The sequence below is a fragment of the Argiope bruennichi genome, chromosome 10, assembly GCF_947563725.1.
Source record: "Argiope bruennichi chromosome 10, qqArgBrue1.1, whole genome shotgun sequence".
NCBI lineage: Eukaryota > Metazoa > Arthropoda > Arachnida > Araneae > Araneidae > Argiope > Argiope bruennichi.
The window spans coordinates 86,426,586-86,444,220 of record NC_079160.1 but is presented as its reverse complement, the minus strand read 5'-3'; the positions used below and the strand labels follow the sequence as shown (position 1 = coordinate 86,444,220).

General features: G+C 39.8%; 2 protein-coding genes across 2 annotated transcripts; both read left to right on the top strand.

Moving 5' to 3' along the window:
- The first annotated feature begins 6,136 nt into the window (after positions 1–6,136).
- Positions 6,137–7,126, top strand: LOC129987639 (uncharacterized). Its single transcript, XM_056095599.1, has one exon. It carries the CDS (start codon positions 6,137–6,139, stop codon positions 7,124–7,126), a length of 990 nt encoding a protein of 329 aa, XP_055951574.1.
- An 8,638-nt stretch (positions 7,127–15,764) lies between these two features.
- Positions 15,765–17,033, top strand: LOC129987638 (uncharacterized). Its single transcript, XM_056095598.1, has one exon. It carries the CDS (start codon positions 15,765–15,767, stop codon positions 17,031–17,033), a length of 1,269 nt encoding a protein of 422 aa, XP_055951573.1.
- Positions 17,034–17,635: the final 602 nt, after the last annotated feature.

The following is a 17,635-nucleotide window of genomic DNA, read 5'->3' as shown; positions in this document are numbered from 1 at the left end:
TGCTGTGTTTTTCCTTCCCTCGACGGCAAGCGAGGGGGCTCTTCATGAGAAGCTGTCGCCGCTCTGTTTGCTTCTTGCTTCTCATGGACAGCCAAAGTCCCACGTGTTGGTCGTGCGTGGCAACCCATTTGAAAGACAGGTGGTGCACTGTGGTCCCCGGTGTATCAATCGGCTGGTAGCTAGTCACCTGAGTGGCTAGTCTGCTAGGGATCAAGCGAAGGGGTTACTCCTTGAGCTTAGCGTTAAGGGTGGTCACTGTCCCCGGGGGTAACTCCGAGCGTATAGGTTCCGGCTAGCACCAAGGTAAGTGCCGAGGCTGGGAATGGCCAGAGCCGGTGGCTGCCTTCCCTTGTTGGGCTCCGTGGTGGGCGGTACCGTCGGGTCCGAATCTCCTTCACCCCTCAGGGGCTCACCTCCTTTAGGTGAGTACGGGTGTCCCAATCCCGAGGTTCCCAGGGATCTTTACTCCCTTCATGCTTACTCTCCTCTACGCCTTCTGCTGTCTCCTTTTTTCTTCTATCCCTCGACGGCATTCGAGGGAGCTCTCCATGAGAAGCTGTCGCCGCTCTGTTTGCTTCTTGCTTCTCATGGACAGCCAAAGTCCCACGTGTTGGTCGTGCGTGGCAACCCATTTGAAAGACAGGTGGTGCACTGTGGTCCCCGGTGTATCAATCGGCTGGTACCTAGCCACCGGAGTGGTTAGTCTGCTAGGGATGAAGCGAAGGGGTTACTCCTTGGGCTTGGCGTTAAGGGTGGTCACTGTCCCCGGGGGTAACTCCCAGCGTATAGGTTCCGGCTAGCACTGAGGTGTATGCCGAGGCTGGAAAAAACCAGAGCCGGTGATTGCCTTCCCTTGTAGGGCTCCGTGGTGGGCGGTGCCGTCGGGCCCGAATCACTCTCAATATCGCATGGCTCCTCCCAAAAAGTCTCCCTTCAGTGGGCATAAGAAACATGTATTTTTTACTTCTCCTAATCAATTTGATACTTTCTTCGTTATTAAACGAGTCTCTGACAAGCAGGATACTTTTAATTCTGTTTCGCCTTTTTTAGTGCAAAAAGCCATTGCAGCAGTTGTCGGCGAGGTTTCATCAATACGTAAAATGCGTTCAGGTGATTTGCTGGTAGAAGTCTGCTCCAAAAAGCAAGCCCAGCAAATCATAAAATTAAAAGCTTTAGCAAATATTCCAGTCACAGTTAATTCTCAGACATCACTTAATTACTCAAAGGGTGTAATCACTTGTGGAGAACTTTTTAACGTTCCTCTGGAGGAAATAACTATGGAACTAAAGCCACAAGGAGTGACACATGTACGCCAGATTAATATTCGGCGGGATGGACAACTCCTTCCCACTAAACATTACATCCTTACTTTTCACAGTCCCAAATTGCCCGAATTTTTATATGCAGGCTACATAAAACTACCGGTACGACAATACATACCAAACCCTCTCCGTTGCTTCCAATGTCAACGTTTTGGCCACTCTAAGGCCAACTGCCGCGGGACCCTCACTTGCGCCCGCTGTGCAGAAAAGGGCCATGATAGCCAGCAGTGTTGCGCACCAGAAAAGTGCGTAAACTGCGGGGGTAATCATACTTCATATTCTCGAAATTGTGAACGCTGGCAGTTAGAAAAGCAAATAACATCAATTAAAATTAAAGAAAACCTATCTTACCCTGAAGCTAGGAAAAAAGTTCTAGCTCAAACTCCCACACCCGGCTTAACATATGCATCCGTTGTGAAAAAACCCTTTTGTGCAAACTGTTCTTGCAGCAATTGTGCTAAATATACTACCCAAAACAAAACTACAGATAAATCTTCTGACTCTGATACCGATACTATTGTAAAAACTAATATTCCAGAAAATATCAAACAAGTTAGATCTAAATCAAATACAAAATCCAAAAATTCTTTAAAGCTAAAGCTTGCGAAACGTGGCCTTACCTCGGCACAGTTGCATTCAAAAATGAAATTAACAAAAACTCAAAATTCCGTCGCACTGGGACTGGCGACGAAGGGTATCGTCCAAAAGGATTTAACTTCCATTTTTGGTGATACACTCAAATGTCCCGATACCATTGCCCTCCATCCTTCTGAAGGGGATGATGAAGAATTAGACATGAGTTGCGATACTCCGTCAACTCAAACGACTAGTCTCAAACTTTCTCCTATTACAAAAATCTCTTAATGGGTACCTTCCTCTCTTGGAATTGTCGCGGCATTCGATCCAAACTTTCTGACATCAAGTCCATCATCAACCACTTTCATCCCGTTTGTCTTGGTGTTCAAGAAACCTTTTTAACACCAAATATTCCTATAAAATTGCGCGGTTATAATTGTATTCGGAAAGATACAGACACAACATCCCATCCTTCTGGGGGCGTCTGTGTCTTCACATCAAATATGTATCCGAGCACGCATCTAAGCTTGCATACTTCTCTTCAGGCTGTGGCCGTACAGGTTCACATACGAACGTTGGTTACAGTCTGCTGTATTTACATACCGCCTAGTGATGTAATCTGTCAGCAAGATCTGGACAACCTAGTGGACCAGCTTCCTTCACCTTTTATTATACTTGGTGATTTCAACGGACATAGTACTTTGTGGGGTTCGAATAGTACAAACTCTCGTGGAAGACAGATTGAGCAGTTTATTGCCAATAACTGTCTCTGTTTACTTAACAATGAAGAGAAAACCTATTTTCACGAACCCACACGTAGCTTCCATACTCTTGACTTGGCCATATGTTCTCCTGAACTTCTGCCGCTGCTAACGTTCGCAGTGAGCAAACATTTATACAATAGTGATCATTTTCCTATCATCCTCTCCCATGCTGCTAGCGGCGGTGCGACTTATTGTCCACCACGTTTTCTATTTCAGCGGGCAGATTGGATTGCCTTTTCACAGTTAGCAGATATCACCGAGACTATGGTCCGAACTGCAGATATTACGGAAGCTGTACAACTTGTCGTTGAAACCATAATAAATGCTGCAAACAGAAGTATCCCCAAAACTTCACCACGTCTTCAAAAATTTCGTAGACCATGGTGGAACGAAGCCTGTCGCGACAGTCATAAGAATCAAAAACGACTATGGAACAAATTTCGAAGGTACCCAGCAACAGAGAATCTTGTGGCCTTTAAAAAAGCCAAAGCGCTTGCTCGTCGCATTCGACGACGTAGTCAGAGGGAATCATGGATATCATTTGTTTCTTCCATAACATCCAACGCTTCTAGTAAAAGCTTGTGGAGAAAGGTCAAGGCTGCTAATGGGATTTATAATGAATCATCCATCCCTGTATTAAAGACAGGAAGTGAGATGCATTCCGCCCCATTAGACGTAGCCAATACTCTAGGCCAAGCATTTGCACAAGTGTCCGCAACTGATTCTTACAGCCCTGAGTTTCTGGCAATTACGAATCGCGCGGAACGGTTGCCTTTGCGCTTTAAAACCCGAGATGTCATTCCATATAATTGTGAATTCAGGATGTATGAACTAAACATGGCTTTGTCTCAGGTTCATGATACCTGCCCTGGACCAGATGGAATCACGTATAACATGCTTCGCCATTTGAATACCATTTCCCTTTCCAATCTGTTGATATTATTTAACAGAATATGGATTGAGCAGAAATACCCTTCACAATGGCGAGAAGCTGTTGTAATTCCCATCTTAAAACCTGGCAAAGAACCATCTGTCCCTCTGAACTACAGGCCGATTGCTCTTACAAATTGCCTTTGTAAGACCTTCGAGCGTATGGTCAACAGGCGTCTAATTTTCGAGTTAGAGAAACAAGGATGCATCTCCCCGTTGCAGAGTGGTTTCCGTAGAGGTCGGTCTACTTTTGACAACCTCATATTATTGGAAACCCAAATTCGCAACGCATTTGTTAGGAGGAACCACCATGTTTCAATATTTTTTGACATAGAGAAAGCGTATGACCGTGCCTGGCGCTATGGCATACTTTCCACACTTTTTAATTTAGGTTTTAGAGGTAACTTGCCTATATTCTTACAAAATTTTTTAACACAACGTTCTTTTCGAGTTCGAGTAGGTAACTCTTATTCTAATAATTTTATTCAAGCTGAGGGAGTTCCACAAGGAAGTGTCCTCAGTGTCACACTTTTTAATATTCATCTTAGCCAAATTTTAAATAATTTGCCTTCATCTGTAAATGGAACCCTTTATGTTGACGATCTGCAGATCTCATGCCAAGGTAGTAACATGGCACTAATAGAGCGACAATTGCAAAACGCAGTAAATAGAGTGGTAGATTGGTGCAATAACAACGGCCACACTATCTCCCCAGAGAAAAGTAGCTGCATTCACTTCTGTCGAAAAAGAAACATTCACCAGGATCCTTGTATTCGAGTTAAGAATATTCAAATTCCTGTGGTGAATGAAGTACGTTTTTTGGGAGTGATTCTCGATCGGAAACTCACCTTCCTTCCGCATATATTATATTTGCGGAAGAAGTGTGAGAAATCATTAAATATTCTAAAAGTCCTCTCAAACACATCTTGGGGTGCCGATCGAGCCTCCCTTCTCCGTGTTTATCAGGCAGTCATTCTCTCAAGGATAGATTATGGATGTATGGTATATGGTTCCGCCCGCTCATCTGTTTTGCGGCGATTGGATACCATCCATCATTCAGCATTGCGCATTTGCTCTGGTGCGTTCCGGACATCTCCAGTTGAAAGCCTATATATTATATGTCACCAACTACCCCTTTCTTTAAGGCGACAGAAATTGTCTGCCACATTTTATTTTCGAACGAAATCTGTTCCGAAACATCCTTTGAGCGAAATATCATTGCCAGTAGGTCTTCGTCGACTTTATAATGCCCGCCCTTCTCACATCCTTCCATTTTGTGAGAGAGCCAAATTGCTCCTTCATGACTCGGACTTTAACACGATTCGTGTTAAAGCTGTTGATGTCTATAGTATCCCACCCTGGGATATCCCACAGTTTTCTTACTTGAATCCTTTCATTGGATTCGATAAATTCTCAACTGCTTCTGTGGTTTTCCAACAGATTTTCCTCTACCATCGCAATCAGTATTCTTCTTTTCATCCAATTTTTACGGATGGCTCGAAATCAGATGGTCATGTCGGCTGTGGCATAATATTTCCATCTGATACACTGAGCCACCGTCTTCATAATTGTTGCTCTGTTTTTACTGCTGAGTTGGTGGCAATTTTCTGTGCTCTACAGAAAATTTCACCCTCTACTCAGCGTAAATTTATTATCTACACCGATAGTATGAGTGCTTTGGAGACACTTTCGCATTACGACAATCGGACACATCCGATTGCTATCAAAATTTTGTTTACTTTGCGATTGCTGCAGAATGATGGGTTTCAAATCATTTTCTGTTGGATTCCGAGTCATGTCGGCATCTTGGGAAATGAGATGGCAGACTTGGCTGCAAAATCTGCATCGACCTTTTTGTGCATGGCTCTTCCCTTTTGTGATGTCAAAAGGTCCATTATTCGTCACTTTTATTGTAATTGGCAAAAGTTATGGGATCTGCAGATCGGAAATAAATTGCATTCTGTTAAAACGGACATTGCTTTGTGGCCTGTTCATCCTATACGTGAGATGGATGTAAAATTGACTCGTCTCCGTATAGGGCATACGCGCTTCACCCATAAACATCTCATATTTGGAGAAAATGCGCCTAAGTGCAACAGTTGCAAAGTTTCTTTTACTGTTCATCATGTGTTAATTGAATGTCCTGTTTTTAATTTTTATCGTGCACGTTTTTTTACTTCGGCATCTTTAACATTACAAGACCTGGTGGGTGAAAAATACCACCCAAATATTTATAATTTTTTAAAAGCTATTAGTTTTTTCACTTGTATTTAGCATTTTTTTCTCCTTTTGTGCTATAAAAGATTAAATGAATTACTTTGTTTTGCTTTCTAATGAATCATAGTTTCGACTCTATTTGCATTTGTTTCATCTTTTTGCATGTGTTTTTATCTTTACACAGCTGATCTTGTTTTTTAATAAATGAATCTTTTATAAACATTTTTATAATTCTACCATTAGATTGGCGCAGCATGGCCAAGCATGGCTCTTGCGCCATAAAACTCAATCAATCAATCAATCAATCCGAATCTCCTTCAATATCATATGGCTCCTCCCAAGAAAGGTCCCTTTAGTGGGCGTCACATTATTCCTCAAGTTAATTTTGATAACCATTTTGATAAGTTTTTTGTTATTAAACGTATTTCCGAAAATAAGGAAACGTTTGAAACCGTTTCACCATTTTTAGTACAAAAGGCTATCGCTGCAACCGTTGGTTACATCACCTCTATTCGGAAGATGCGTTCTGGTGACTTGCTTGTCGAGGTAAATTCCCGAAAGCAAGCCCAGCAAATTCAAAAATTGAAAGCGTTATCTACAATACCTGTCAGTGTCAGCCCTCACCACTCGCTAAATATATGTAAGGGTGTCATAACTTGTGGTGAAATACTGAATCTTCCTGTAAACTTAATTACAAAGGAATTGAAGTCTCAAGGTGTCACAGATGTCCGCCGTATTACCATCCGGAGAGATGGCAATATAATTGAGACAAAACACCATATCTTAACTTTTAAGTCTCCAAAATTACCTGAATTTATATATGTGGGATATATAAGGCGACCTGTCAGACCATACATACCTAATCCCCTGAGATGTTTTAATTCCCAGCGTTTTGGCCACTTGAAGGCGAACTGCCGCGGGACCCTCACTTGCGCCCGCTGTGCAGGAAAAGAACATGATAGCCAGCAGTGTACCGCCCAAGAAAAGTGCGTGAACTGCGGGGGAAATCATACATTCTTCTCTCGATCGTGTGAACGTTGGATTTTAGAAAAGAAAATAACAACAATTAAAATCAAGGAAAACATCTCATATCCCGAGGCTAGGCGAAAAATCTCAATACAAACGCCTACGTCTGGTGTAAGTTATGCGTTTGCTGTCCAAAAATCCTTTTGTGCAAATTGTACATGTCCCAGTTGTACGAAATCTGTCAAAGCAGGAAAGAAAACCTCTGAATCGGATACAGAACAATCCATAAACAGTGCTTCTGACACTGACAAACAAGTAAACCCCAAACCAAATCTAGATCTAAGCCAATGACATTAAAACTTGCAAAGCGTGGCCAAACGCAGAAAGATCTATCTGCGAAACTTAAGAAATCTATTAGCAAAAATTCTGTCGCTTTGGGACTAGCGGCACAAGGTTTAGCACATAAGGACTTGACGTCCATATTCGGTGGTAAACGTAATAGTCCCGACCTTAAACTGCACCCATCGGAAGATGAGGATAATTTTGATATGAGTTGCGACGTTTCTGCAACTCCTACTGTTGCTCCTTATAATTCTGTGACACATCTCTCTTAATGGGTACTTTCTTTTCTTGGAATTGTCGCGGCATTCGGTCCAAACTTCAGGACATGAACACCATTATCAACACCTTTCATCCTGTTTGTTTTGGTGTTCAAGAGACCTTCTTGACACCCAACATCCTATTAAAACTACGAGGCTATAATTGTGTTCGGAAAGATGCAGGCACCGGAGTGCACAATTCTGGAGGTGTCTGTATTTTGACATCAAATCTATACCCGAGCACACCGTTAAATTTACATACACCTCTACAGGCTGTGGCTGTACAAGTTCATATCAGAACACTGGTTACAGTCTGTAGTATCTACTTACCACCTCATGATGTCATTAACCTACAAGCACTTAACAGCTTGGTGGACCAGCTTCCAACACCATTTTTGATCATTGGTGATTTCAATGCACATAGTTCCTTGTGGGGTTCAGGAAATACAAACTTTCGTGGGATTGAACAGTTTTTAACTGATAACTGTCTCTGTTTGCTCAATAAGGATGATAAAACGTATTTCCATGAACCCACACGTACCTTCCATAATCTCGATTTGGCCATATGTTCCCCCGAGCTACTACCATTTTTGAATTTGAAAGTTGGAAATGATCTCCATAATAGTGATCATTTTCCTCTAATTGTCTCTCATGCTGATAGAGGCTGTGGAACATGTCTGCCACAGCGTTATCTATTCCAGCGAGTGGATTGGGAGACTTTCAGACAATTGGCAAAAATTACAAAGTCTATGGTCAATACTACATGCGTCACGGAAGCAGTACGAAACGTCATTAAATGTTTAATTAGTGCCGCTGACAAAACAATTCCTAAAACTTCACCACACCTACGGAAATTCCGAAAACCCTGGTGGCATGAAGCCTGTCGTGACAGCCACAAACAGCAGAAAAAGCTGTGGAACATCTTCCGAAGGTAACCCACCACAGAAAATCTCGTCGCATTCAAACGTGCCAAAGCCATTGCTCGTCGCATTCGTCGTCGAAGTCAGAGGGATTCCTAGAAAAAATATGCATCTTCGATTACATCTTGTACTACAAGTAAACAGTTGTGGAAGAAAGTCAAGGCAGCAAATGGAGTCTATCAGGAATTTTCTTTTCCTGTTCTTAAAACTGGAAGTACGACTCACTCTGCTCCATTGGGTATCGTTAATATTTTTGGGCAGACATTTGCACAAAATTCCGCTATTGATTGCTATAGTTCTTCATTCATAGCAACTAAGAATCGCGCGGAAAAACAGACTTTGAAATTTCATACTCGAAAACCTGTTCCGTACAACTGTGAGTTCAAGATGATTGAATTAATTTCAGCTTTATCTCAAGCTCATGATACCAGCCCTGGCCCAGATGGAATCGCTTATAATATGCTTCGCCACTTAGATGAGGTATCGCTCTCCAATCTCCTATATCTGTTTAACAGAGTCTGGAGTGAGCAAAATTTCCCATACCAGTGGCAAGAAGCTTTTGTGATTCCCATCCTGAAACCGGGCAAAGACCCTGCTAACCCTCTGAATTACAGACCGATTGCTCTAACTAGCGTCCTTTGTAAGACTCTTGAGCGTATGGTCAATGCCCGACTTGTCTTTGAATTGGAGAAGAAAGCTTGCATTCCGCCCCAACAAAGTGGTTTTCGTAAAGGACGTTCAACTATTGATAACATTGTTCAATTAGAAACCCAAATTCGTTACGCGTTTGTCCGTAGAAATCACCTTGTCTCCATTTTCTTTGACATAGAAAAGGCATATGACCGTACTTGGTGTTATGGAATTTTAAAAAAACTTTTCGACTTGGGTTTTAAAGGAAACCTCCCAATTTTTATTGAACGTTTCTTGTCGACTCGTACGTTTCGAGTACGCCTGGGAAATTTTTATTCTGATGCTTTTATTCAGGCTGAGGGTGTTCCGCAAGGAAGTGTCCTCAGCGTAACACTTTTTACCCTACATTTTAGTGAAATTTTAAATATTTTGCCACCATCTGTCAACGGAACGTTATATGTCGATGATTTGCAGATTTCTTGTCAAGGGAGTAACATGCACTTAATTGAACGGCAATTACAAAATGCTATCAGCAAATTGTTGAGTTGGTGCGATGAGAATGGACATAAACTTTCAGCTGAAAAGAGCAAGTGTGTCCATTTCTGTAGAAAAAGGAGCATTCATATTGACCCTATCCTGTCAATAAGAAATATTATTATTCCTGTTGTTGATGAAATGCGGTTTTTAGGAGTGGTTTTCGACAAGAAACTCGCTTTCCTTCCGCATATCTTGCAATTACGGAAGAAGTGTGAAAAGTCATTAAATATCCTCAAGGTGCTTTCTTGTACATCTTGGGGTGCTGATCGCGCATCCCTTCTTCGTATCTACAATGCTGTTATTTTATCTCGGATTGATTATGCATGTATGGTTTATGGTTCTGCCAGACCTTCTGTTTTACACAGGTTAGATACTATTCATCATGCAGCTCTAAGAATTTGCTCTGGTGCTTTCCCCACTTCACCTGTGAAGAGCCTTTATGTTTTATGCCATCAGTTACCGCTTGATTTACGCAGAAAGAAAATCTCTATTCAATACTATTTTCGAACACTTTGTGTCCCACAACATCCGAGTTCTCATATTCAGTTTCCTGCTTTCCTCCGCAGACTTTATGAAGCTCGCCCTTCTCACATACAACCTTTCAGTGAGAGAATCGAAGGCATTGTACACGAATCGAACCTGAGCAATGTTACTTTACAAACTTCTGACCCTTTTGGTTTTTCCACCTTGGGATATACCAGTTTATTCCTTCTTGAATCCTTTTTCCGGCTTTGACAAATCCACAACAGCTCCGATTGTTTTTCAGCAACTTTTTAATTCTCATCATAACCATTATCATTCCTACACACCTATTTACACAGATGGTTCAAAAGCAGATGAACATGTTGGCTGTGGAATAGTTTTTGGATCTACTATTCTCAGTCATCGCCTGCATAACTCTTGTTCAGTGTTTACTGCTGAACTAGTCGGCTTCATCCCATTGCCTTGGAAATTTTGGATCTTTTGAGGACTCTAAGGAATAGAGACTATGAATTATTATTCTGTTGGGTCCCAAGTCATGTCGGAATAATCGGAAATGAGCTGGCGGATAACGCTGCTAAAACAGCAATTTTGTTTATGCAGCATGAAATACCCTTCGCCGACGCGAAGAACCTTTATTCAAGACATATTTATTCGTTATGGCAACAATCGTGGAATCAGCAGATAAATAATAAATTGCATAACATAAAACCAACAATTACATCCTGGCCCTCTCATCCAATGCGTGAGCTAGATGTCAAATTGACTAGACTCCACATTGGTCATACTCGTATCACTCACAAATACATTCTATTTGGTGATCGAGCTCCTCTCTGTTCGAGATGCCAAGTGCTTTTAACGATTCGTCATATTTTTATTGAATGTCCCGATTTTAATTTTCATCGTTTACGGTATTTTAACTCCTCATCACTAGACATGCCAACGCTGTTGGGAGAGAATCCTCACAAAAACCTTTTTAAATTTATTAGGGCAATTGGTTTTTATAAATTCCATTTAAACTTCATAATTTTAAATTTGTTCAATTTTTTACCGTTTCGTTTTAATTCTAATGTCGACTTGTAATGCATCTTTTATTCCCATTAAAGTTATTTTTTTAGGTTGTATTAGAAAAAACTTTTATTAACCATACGTCTGGCGCAGTATAGCCTACATTGGCTCTTGTGCCAATAAAACAACCAACCAACCAACCATTTACTGCTGAACTAACAGCCATTTTTTGTACACTTCAGCAGATTAGAGTTTCTACCCAGCTTAAATTTTGTATATACTCTGATAGCATGAGTGCCTTGAAGACCCTTTCTAATTTTAGCAACCGAATTCACCCGGTTGCTGTTGATATTTTATCCTTCCTACATACGCTTAATAATAATGGTTTTAATATAATTTTCTGTTGGGTTCCTAGCCATGTTGGTGTCTTTGGAAATGAGTTGGCGGATAAAGCTGCAAAAGAAGCTTCTTTGTTTCTGCAACAATCTCTTGTATATACGGATGCGAAGAAAGCAATCTCTTATTTTATTAATCAGTTATGGCAGAATGACTGGGATACACAGGTCCATAATAAGCTTCATTCAATAAAAACTTCTGTTAATTTGTGGCCTGCTCTACCTATGCGAGAGATTGATGTAAAACTGACTCGTCTTCGCATAGGGCACACCCGTTTTACTCATAAACATTTGTTGTTTGGAGATGAAGCACCGAAATGTCCGACATGCCGTGTAGACTTCACTGTTTTACACATTTTAATACAATGTCCCTCCTTTAATCATCATCGCAATCATTTGTTTTCTTCGCCCTCATCATTAACACCTCTAGACTTAGTGGGTGAATATCCCCACAAAAATATTTTTCGTTTCTTAAAAATCATTGATTTTTATCATTCTATTTAGTTTTTATTGCCTTTTAAATCGTCTTTGCTCCAGTTTTTGTTTTACTTTTTAAATTTACATGTGGAATTTAAAAACATTGGTCTGATCAATTTAATTTTTATAACGCTTTGTAAATTGCTATGGAAAATATTTTAATCCTATGTCTGGCGCAGTTTAGCCAAAACATGGCTCTTGCCCCAATAAAATTCAACCAACCAACCAATCGAATGGGTTTTGGCTTCATCAGTTTTTTGCCTTATTTCTTTTTGATTAATTTATTTCATAATAAGATCGAACACTGAAAAATGTTATTTAAATATGAGAAGTTTAAAAAAAGTCATTTCTTATTTTGAATTACAATTGAATGAGTTTTTTGGTATTGGAATGATTTGTAAGGGGATAGTTGCAAATAGAATAATCTTGCAATGCTGGAAGTAGTTAGAAAAATTTCCAAGCACGAATGTTTCATTTTCATTAGATGGCGTTTTATATCAGTTTAAAGAGAGCAGTTCTATAACAAATTTAAACCTTTCTGACTTTCGGCTAAATTTAATATCGCTGCTGTTGCAATTTTAAAATTTGTACTCTAATAAGGATAATTTTTTAATTCGTTATATAACTTTTCATTTTGTATATGAAATATTGGAAGTACGGAGCGTATATAAAAAAGAGCATAATTATTAAAATATATTGATATTTCGCTATTGGATCATTTGATGTTGCTATTAAATAACCGAAATCTATTACAAAAAATATAAGAATAAAAAAAATGATTTATACATTAATATGTGTAATATCAGGAATTTGTTTTTTTTAAAAAAAAAATATCGTTCTTATTTTTAAAATGAGTCGTTAAAATTCCTGATGAATTACATTCCGGTAATGCACTCTTCAATATACATCTACACTTCTGCTGTTTGTTTTTATGTATAAACTTTCATTTATTCGCACGAGACTTGCAAAACAAGAAATTGGAGGAATTTAATCACTCATCCATATTTGAAACAAAGGGATTATTACACTTCCAGGCTTCCTGAGGTAGTACAAATCTCGAAACCCTTCTTTCCCTACAAATTTTGAAAATCCCATGATTTTTCATCGATTTTAATTTTTATTTTGTAGTTTTATGTAGCAAATTTTGACAAACTGCTATCACGAATCCCTTTCTAAAAACTCGATTTCAATATTTCAAGTATAAAAAAAAGTGTACAACTAAAATTTTAAAGTAACATTAAGTAAAATACTAACAAAGTATGTGTCATTTTTATTTATTTCTATTTTCGGCAATCTGGTGTTATGAACTTAAAAGAACGAATTGTTTTGCTTTATGGAGTTTGAGCCAAAAGAATGTAGATTCACAATACAAGCTTTCATCATAATTTATTAAACATTTTAAAAAATTGTATTTACACATAACAAAGTATATATATATATATATATAATTGTTCAGAAATTAAAAGGAAAATAGAAATCTCAAAAATAAGAATTATTTACAATTATAAAATGACTTGAAACTCAACCGCATTATTTCGGGGGATAAAAATACATACTTACCATAAACATGGCTATCAATCTTAATTAAAATGGCATACGTCTGGCGCAGAATAGCCTATTCTGGCTCTTGTTCCAGTAAAAAAGACAATCAACTTAATAAAAATGGTTAATTATTTAAGAGTTGACATGATAGATTCTTATTTACATTTACAATTCTATTTACATTCTAATTACATCATTTGCATTAAAAAATACTGGTAAAAAGAAAATGTCAAGTTTAATATTGCTTTTCTTTCAATATTAGTATATATTTCTGAGAAAAGGTTTCTTGAAAAGGGAAAGTCACATGCGCGGCTAAAGTTATTAGAATCTTGGGTTAGAAGGATGTGTGAAGTCAATATGGAATGAAAATTTATCTATAGGACAAGATGATAAAAAAAAGTCCTTAAAGTCTTATTTAAAATGATGTCAATAAATGTATAATACAGTGAAGATGAAAAACATTTTAAAAATAATTCAACAGTTGTCGAAGCCTGAGATTCCTCATAAATTGGCAAGCCTCAACATTTGCAAAACATTTGAATCATAAAACTTGATCTTAGTAAATAGTGTCCTCCTTAGAATGAAAGTTTCCAATAAATTTTGATGATTATTCATTGGTGTTTTTCCAATGTTTGTCTGAAATCTTCCAGATCATCACAAAATTTCCAAAGTTCTTGATATATGATGACATTGGTGCTTCTGATCACTTGGATTGGCATATCAGGTCTAAAGAAGTAACTTTGAACAAATACTGGTAACTTCTTCCAAAGAAGAGGTACATCATCCTCGAATCTGTATTCACAAGCAAGTATCAATCGAAAAACCGCACTCAGTCTCTGGTAACGGATGAGTCCTTTAACGATATTCAGTTCAACCAAGGGGCTATCTGATGTCCAAAAGGCCCAAAATTGCCAACTTTCCAAAATTTCTTTTAAACATTGACATCGGTAGCATAAGTTGTTGAAAATGTCTGATGTATTCCATAGAATTTCTTCAACATCGAGCAAGTTCTTCTGACTGTTGTAGCCAGTTCCTTCTCAACTGGAGCAGGCAGGGACAATTGCGATAAATGAAAGTCTACGAATCCTCCATATACCATGGGTAATTGCCTCTCCCAAACATTGCAAAGAAGTGCTATTACTTTCATCATTGCAATGTTTTGGAGAGTTGGAAGGGAGTTGCAATCCATAATTGCTGCTTTTTTCTTTCTACTGAAAGAAAATTGGGGATTCTTGTAGAATTATTTTTGTGTGTATGGAAATTGCTTCAGAGCACGAAGATGGCGTAGAGTGATTTGTACACCGTTCTAGAGCAACGGAAACAAGCAAAACGGTGGACTCAAACCGGTGACCTCTGGGGATGCTTGAGATGTAAAGTTGAAGATAACTGAAATGAAAAAAAAAAAAAGAAGAAAAATTGAAAGAGTATTTAATTTGTATAAACAATACACTCCTGAGTATCCGGCATTTTAAATGCACAAGACCTGGTGGGTGAGAAACCTCACTCAAAACTATGATTTTATAAAAGCCATTGGTTTTTTTTTTTCCATGGCATTTAGAAATTGAGTCTCTTTACCATACCACACCCGAGTATCCGGCCTAATGTGGTAGAAGGACAGGCCGGATAACAAAGCTTGATAAACCGGATTCTATGAACCCATTTCTTTGCCCACCAATACTAGAAGACTAAGTTTTTATACCGAAATTCACTGCTATTATATTTTCTCGTTTTTTATTACGCCCTCCATTTATCTCCAGCCATGCAGAACGTGAATGCGGCCGCTGTCCATTGAATGTCAGAAGCAGTTGCCGGTAATGTATCGAGTTAAAATAGAAGGATCTGTACTGATAGTTTGCATATATATATTTATATACTGCGCTGCACGTTTCAAGCCCCTCAGGGGCTCACCTACTATAGGTGAGTACGGGTGTCCCAATCCCGAGGTACCCAGGGATCTATACTCCCTTTATGTTTCCACTCCCCTACGCCTTCTGCTTTCTGCTGTCTTTCCTTCCCTCGACGGCAAGCGAGGGAGCTCTCCATGAGAAGCTGTCGCCGCTCTGTTTGCTTCTTGCTTCTCATGGACAGCCAAAACCCCACGTGTTGGCCGTGCGTGGCAACCCACTAGAAAGACGGGTGGTGCACTGTGGTCCCCGGTGTATCAATCGGCTGGTACCTAGTCACCTGAGTGGCTAGTCTGCTAGGGATCAAGCAAAGGGGTTACTCCTTGGGCTTGGCGTTAAGGGTGGTCACTGTCCCCGGGGGTAACTCCGAGCGTATAGGTTCCGGCTAGCACCAAGGTAAGCGCCGAGGCTGGGAATGGCCAGAGCCGGTGGCTGCCTTCCCTTGTTGGGCTCCGTGGTGGGCGGTGCCGTCGGGCCCGAAAATTCAACAATGTCATATGGGCTCCTCCAAGAAATCTCCCTTCAGTGGGCATCATTCTAATTACAAATCCTTCACTCACCATTTTGATTCCTTTTTTGTTATCAAGCGAGTATCCGATAAAAACGATCCATTTAACTCTGTTTCACCTTTTTTGGTCCAAAAAGCAATATCGGCGACAGTCGGCGAGGTTGCATCAATCCGCAAAATGCGTTCAGGCGATTTGCTGGTTGAAGTATGCTCTAAAAAGCAAGCCCAGCAAATCATTAAACTAAAAGCATTGGCCACAATACCAGTTACAGTCTGTTCACATGCATCGCTAAACTATTCGAAAGGGGTAATAACATGCGGAGAACTGTTTAATGTACCTATAGAAGAGATAACGAAAGAACTATCGTCGCAGGGAGTGACACATGTACGCCAGATAACAATTAGGCGGGATGGACAACTCCTCCCAACAAAGCATTTTATTCTAACATTCCATAGCCATCAGTTACCTGAATATATATGTGCTGGCTATATAAAATTACCTGTACGCCCGTATATCCCCAATCCATTGAGATGCTTTCAATGCCAGCGTTTTGGGCATTCGAAAACTAACTGCCGCGGGACTATCACTTGTGCCCGCTGCGCAGAAAAAGGCCACGATTGTCAGCAGTGCACTGCACCAGAAAAGTGCACAAACTGCAATGGCAACCACACATCATATTCTCGTTTATGCGAACGCTGGCAACTGGAAAAACGAATAGTTGCAACTAAAATAAAAGAAAATATTTCATACCCAGAAGCCAGACGGAAAGTTTTGGCCCAGACTCCTAAACCTGGTCTTAGCTATGCATCTGCGGTCCAAAAGTCCTTCTGTGAAAACTGTTCCTGCCCAAATTGCTCAAAACACACTTCCCATAAAAAACCTCCTGAAAAAGCATCTGATTCAGAAACAGAAAATTCAACTACCAGTGCTCCTGAGCCTGTCAAATCAAAAACTTCCAAACAAAAACCGAAACCTAATAAATCTCGGAAGCTAAAACTTTCTAAACGTGGCCTATCTGAAAAAGACCTTTCTCCAAAATTAAAAAAATCACTTTTCAAAAATTCAGTCGCTCTTGGTCTTGCTAATCGGGGCATAGTCCACAAGGACTTAACCTCAATTTTTGGTGGAACGTCCAAAAGCCCTGAGCTCATATCACTTCATCCATCAGAAGAAGAGGATGACGATTTAAAAATGAGTTGCGAAATCTCGCAACCCCTTAACACTGTTCCAAATTTTTCTGCAACAAGAACCTCTTAATGGGTACCTTCTTATCATGGAATTGTCGCGGCCTCCGGTCCAAACTTTCTGACATCAAGTCCATCTTAAACACATTTCATCCTGCTTGCATTGGTGTCCAAGAAACCTTTTTGACACCAAGCATTCCCATTAAATTGCGTGGTTATAACTGTATTCGGAAAGATGCAGGCACTGGCTCTCACAGTTCTGGTGGTGTCTGTATCTTTACATCAAATTTATATCCGAGCACATCTCTCACTTTGAATACAGCTCTACAGGCTGTGGCTGTACAAGTTCATGTACGATCATTGGTCACAGTCTGTTGTATTTACTTGCCACCTCACGATGTCATTAGCCAACAAGATCTTGATGATTTAGTGGACCAGCTTCCTAAGCCTTTTATTATTTTCGGAGATTTCAACGGACATAGTACCTTGTGGGGTTCGGATAGTACAAACTCTCGTGGGCGGCAGATCGAACAGTTTATAACTAATAACTGTATCTGTCTGCTCAATAATAAAGAGAAGACGTACTTCCACGAACCTACACGTAGCTTTCATACAATTGATCTGGCCATATGTTCTCCTGAACTTCTGCCATTGCTGACCTTTGCAGTGAGCAGA

What these genes read in the sequence shown, in the direction of transcription:
- LOC129987639 (XM_056095599.1), top strand. Translation starts at nt 6,137, where the DNA reads ATGGCTCCTCCCAAGAAAGGTCCCTTTAGTGGGCGTCACATTATTCCT.
- LOC129987638 (XM_056095598.1), top strand. Translation starts at nt 15,765, where the DNA reads ATGGGCTCCTCCAAGAAATCTCCCTTCAGTGGGCATCATTCTAATTAC.